Consider the following 5,234-nt stretch of genomic DNA (forward strand, 5'->3'; position numbering starts at 1 on the left):
TTAATTCTATATTTTTATTTATTGATTCCTTTCAGGTTTTGCTTTTTCCTGTTCCTGGGATGCCAACCTAGTTGAAATGTCAGGTTTCAGGATAATACATCGTCCCAATTTTTTAAAAAAAAAAAACAAAAAAAAAAAAATCGATTTCTTAAATTTTATCTATGTGCAACCTTATAAAATATATTTAATAAGTTGACCATTTATGAGTGTATATAAAGACAAAAAAATCTACTGATTCACAATCTGTTAGTCAAGTGTAAACTTAAATGCTCACAAATATTGACAAATTGGTGCAACCCATATGATACATGCAATGCAATGCAACACAACAACAAGACAAGGAAGTGTAAAAACAAGTAACCTAAACTAAACATTCTTCGCCAAGGAAAAAGGCATCCTATCCTATCCTAAAATTTTATACTCTTCTATTAAACTGTTAAAGAGATGATTGGTACAGACCTCAGCTCAGCTCGGTACTTGTATTCTGCAAATCATCCACCAATTCAAACAAAACTCAGGAATGAGATTTCCTGGATATGTATAGATAGAATTCTAACAACTTTTTGGCCTGCATTTTATGCAACAACTTCTTCATCTGCTCAACAATGACCAAGGAACCTGAATTGCCATAATAAATAATGCACTGTACTGCATCATTAAATTCACAGATTTTATTTGAGTAATTTCATTCCAATAGATCATCGCTCATGTTCCTGACTCTGACTTGGACTTCCACTGCTCGAAGATCACGCAGATGTTGCAATATCTCTTGGAGAAGATCTATCCCCTTGTCTCCCTTCTTTATTGAACTCATGCAATGCTTTAGAAACTCTCTATCTGCTTCAAGAGCTTGCAGCCTTTCATAAACATGATCCACTTCCTCTTCAAGGCCTACTTTCTTCTTCTTCTCTATATGTTCCATTTCAGATGCTGCATTTTCTTCCAATGTCAACCCTTGTTCAGTTTCATTTTCAGCAGCATCCAGTAGAGGAAGAAGGCTCTTTGCCATAGACCTTCCAGTAAGATGTTTATCCTTTAATAATGAAACATCACTTTCTTCTGGAGTGCTCCCTTCGTAGCTTTCATCAAATCCTTCAAGCTCATTATTATGCAGAGTAATTAGCTTCTCCTCCAATGCCTTTAGCTGATCTAGAATGGACAGTCTTTCTTCCTCAAATTCTGCCAGTGAGTCATCTAGAGCACCTATTTGGTTCACACAATCTAGTGCTATTTCCTCCAAATTTATAACTTCATCATTGCTTGTGTTTTCTTCATCCCTTGCTTCGCGATTAAGATCGATGGATAACTCGTCGATATCCTCCTCATTGCTGCAAGTAGCAGAAGAGCTCCTACTCCTTACACTTCCATTTCTTCTTATCATTCTCGTTCTCTCTTTTGCCTCATAATCCATAACCTTCTTGCGGTACACTTCCAACTCTCTCTCGAGTTCGTGTTTCTCTCTTTCTCTCTTCATCATTAGCTCATTAAGAAGTTGCAAAGCTTCTTGGTCATATTCAGATTGTTCTTCCATCATCCTCTGATACTGCAGAGCTTCCATTTGCATAGCTGCCTTCTCTTCCTGGAGCCTATTTATCATAGCCATAGTTTGGTTTGCAGCTATTGCTGAAGCGCTCCGCTCCTCCTCCAGTTCTGAATATAAAGCATTCAAGGCCTTCCTTTCAGACTTAAGAGCTGTCGACAGCTTTTCAACTGTTTGAACTGGATCTCCACCTTCTATCTCACTTGACACACTTCCATCTATGGATTCTTCTATTCCTGATTCTCTCTTCTTGTGCAAGCTGTCAACAGAAGTTGGTGTCTCGGGGAATTTTTCCTCCTCTGCTTCGTTAGATTCCGAATGGATCAATAAAAGTTGGTGTCTTGTTTCTTGATTTTTATCAGCTGAAATACTTTCTTCTATGATAATATTTTCTTCCTTGTCTGTACCTAGTAAACCAGAAGAAGTTCTCCAATCAGATTTACTTATTTTCTAAATTAATCATCCTAAATTGATTGAATGCTTATTAGAATAGATCAAGAGTGTAGAACTAATGCAGCTTACCAATTTTATTGTCTTCAAACATATATGTTTCAGGGGAATTTGCGGAAGAATGATCTTCTTGGAGGGATGATAATGGAGGAGTTGATTCATGTTCTTGAGTTTCATTAACTGACAATTTCATGCGATTTTAGTTAAATGATAGAAGAATTAATAAAAAAATGTGAATGAGCATACAAGGAAAAGTGAATATAGTTTGAATACCATGAAGATCATCTGTTTCTTCTGTGTCTGCAATTTGAATATTTTTTAAAACTGATGATTCCTCATCAATATCACCCATAATTAACTTGGCTTTTTCCGCTCCTGCATAGCTTGTATCCTCTTCCTTGGCTGACACATTAACCTCTTTTTCAATCTGTAATGGAGAATTAGAAGTTTCATCTGCATCTTGTTTGTTTGCAACGAGAGGTTCATGATCTCCAAAAATTGAGGAATCAAGCAATTCGACAGGGATTAAGCGATTAGTTTGACATTCAAAATCCTTATCAAAATGCAGGTCGATGAACTCAAGCGAAAAGTCTTCTCCCACACAAGACTGGACAGAATCTTGAGCCAAAGAAGAAGGAACACAATTCAATTCATAGAAATCATCTTCAATAACGCAATTCCGATGATGATGATCAGCATCAGCATCTTCCTTTCCGTAAGAAACCAAGTTCGATTCAGACCCCGAACACTCTTCCTTTAAGCCGAAACTTCCGACATCAGAAAGCATTTGATGTTGTTCTTCCCCGTCAATCTCATTCTCCCCGAAACTATCAGGTTTTCCAATGTCGCCTTGAATAATGAGACCTCCTTTTTGAGTATAGTTCAAAGCCTTCCAAGAATGGTTCAACAACAAATTGTAAGGAGAGTAAAGATGATCAGTGAAGGTCTGGTTGCAGCAAGAACAAGAGTTAAGAGTATCAGTGCAGGCATTTTCAAGTGAAATGAAAGCAATCCTTGTAGGCACAGAAATGGAGTCGCGGTGGTGATTTGGGCGAGAGGCCAAGCATTCCGTACACATGTTGTGAGTTTGGGCAAGTTTGCGATGGTTGGAGCAGAAACCGAGGGTGGAAATGTGGGTAGCATGAGGTTCGCATATAAGATCTGTGTGAGAAGTAGTGGTATGATTTGCAGGGTCTAAGAGATGATGGAGGGTTGAACATGAACACCATAAACAAGGGGGTTTAAGGCCGAAGTAGTTTGCGAATTTAGTAATTAGGTAAAGAAAGAAAGAGTTGAGCAGAAGAAGAATGATCAAGATCCATTCGAGAAGAGCGTAGACTAGAATTACAGTAAGTTTGTGGGTGTTTTTGTGCAACATTGTTGCAAACTTGTTGGCTACCATTGTTGTGTTGTGTTGTTATTTACAGAGAGAAGCCGGAGGGAGGGAGGGAGGGAGATTATGATTATTAAGAAAGAGAGCTAACTTGGTAGTAGTAATGTTTAAGCTTTATTTGAGAGTATATACTAGAAAGAGCCTATTGAGTTTAATTTAAATTGGTAAATTACATCCATGCTCATCTAACTTTTCCTTACTACGTATTATCACCGGTTAACTTTAAAAACTATACATAAAATTCAATCAACTTTATATACTAATATAAAAAATCTCAAAAGTTATTAGAGCATCTCAAAGCTCACTTGTTAGACTATTAAACTATATTTCAAATAGTTTGTGACAAAATCTAATTTTAAAAATATTTTGGTTCATTCTCAAATTATCAAAGATCCTTTTATTTATCAGAAAATAATGTGTTTTATGTTGGAAAATGAAAATAATTTGTGAATGGCTATTATTTAAAAAAAAATAAATAGTAAAATTGGATGAGTTTTATATTCTTTGCACATACTGCGTGGCTCACTATAATAAATTAGAGAAACTTAAACCAATACTTACTGGAAGGATTAATGTTAGAGTTTATAATTGTAAGAATGAAATTAGTTTGACTGGTTGATTTTCTTTTTTTTTAAAGAAAAAAATGCTAACAGATTTATTGAACAACAAAAGAGTAGAATACTGCTAAATAGATTCCAAAGTAAATAAATATAAATAGAATTCACTTTGCTCAAATATTCCAGTAAAAACAAAGTAGTCCATACATTGTGTATTATATTAAGCTGAGGACTTTTTCCTTTTATTATTATGGATTTTAATAAAAATAATAATTTGTTTAAGGGTCAACTTGAATCTCAATTTCAGCAGGCCAAAACTCTAAGTTGGGTCCCACTTCAATTGATTTGGGGGTACACCACGCACAGTATGGCCCACCACCTTCCGCACACCGTTGGCCCAAGCCATTAACATGGGGTCTACCTTCACTGCCCCTACTAGACAGACGCTCTCTTCTCTTTATAATCTTTCTTTGTTAATTTTGTTAATCTGACCCTCTGTTTTTTAAAGGATAATTACTAATCTGACCCAATCAAGGACTCCAATTTACATATCTAATCACCTTACCTAAAAGTTACCAAATTAGACACTTTCACCCATTTTGGACAAAATTAACCTTAGTTCTATTTGATGAATCGATCTTCTTCTTCTTCTTCTTCTTCTTCTTCTTCTTCTTCTTCTTCTTCCTCCTCCTCCTCCGCTTCATCCGCTTCTTGTTCTTCTTCTTCCTCCTCCGCTTCATCCGCTTCTTGTTCTTCTTCTTCTTGTTGTTCTTCTCCTTCGTTTCAACTTCTTCATCTTCTTCAATTTCTTATACCAATCGTTAGCGATTTTTGACATATTATGTTCAATTTCCCGTACAAATGGTATATTTTTTGCTTATACGCTTGCTTTTCTCGTTGGTTTTGCCTATTTCTTCATCTTTAATGGTATCGTTTCTATTTCCTCTATTTTCCATAATTTTTTTTTCATTTTCGTCCATTGCTGTCGCATTTGTGACGAAATTGTCGCATTTCGTCACAAATGCGACAAGAACCGTCACATTTCGTCGCAAATGCGACAAGAACTGTCACATTTGTTAATGCGACAGTTCTTGTCGCATTTGCGACGAAATGCGACAGTTCTTGTCGCATTTGCGACAGTTCTTGTCGCATTTGTGACGAAATGCGACAATTTCGTAACAAATGCGACATCAATGGAGGAAAATGAAAAAAATTATGGAAAAATAGAGGAAATTGAAACGATACCATTACAGATGATGAAATGGGGAAAACCAACGAGAAAAGCAAGCGTATA

General features: G+C 36.1%; 1 protein-coding gene across 1 annotated transcript; it reads right to left on the reverse strand.

Moving 5' to 3' along the window:
- Nucleotides 1-209: 209 nt before the first annotated feature.
- On the reverse strand, nt 210-3,466 carry LOC136202440 (myosin-binding protein 3). Its single transcript, XM_065993056.1, has 3 exons — nt 2,264-3,466; nt 2,063-2,170; nt 210-1,947 (listed from the first exon to the last, which is right to left on the reverse strand). Exons 1-3 carry the CDS (start codon nt 3,390-3,392, stop codon nt 686-688), a joined length of 2,499 nt encoding a protein of 832 aa, XP_065849128.1. The 5' UTR covers nt 3,393-3,466; the 3' UTR covers nt 210-685.
- Between the last annotated feature and the right edge of the window lie 1,768 nt (nt 3,467-5,234).

Source organism: Euphorbia lathyris, chromosome 1, assembly GCF_963576675.1.
Source record: "Euphorbia lathyris chromosome 1, ddEupLath1.1, whole genome shotgun sequence".
Classification (NCBI taxonomy): Eukaryota; Viridiplantae; Streptophyta; class Magnoliopsida; order Malpighiales; family Euphorbiaceae; genus Euphorbia; species Euphorbia lathyris.

Coding starts and splice junctions, on each gene's coding strand:
- LOC136202440 (XM_065993056.1), bottom strand. CDS start 3,392: ATGGTAGCCAACAAGTTTGCAACAATGTTGCACAAAAACACCCACAAA. Junction 2,171..2,263: donor AGAAACAGATGATCTTCATG/GTATTCAAACTA, acceptor TGAAATTGTCAG/TTAATGAAACTCAAGAACAT. Junction 1,948..2,062: donor GTTTGAAGACAATAAAATTG/GTAAGCTGCATT, acceptor CTGGTTTACTAG/GTACAGACAAGGAAGAAAAT.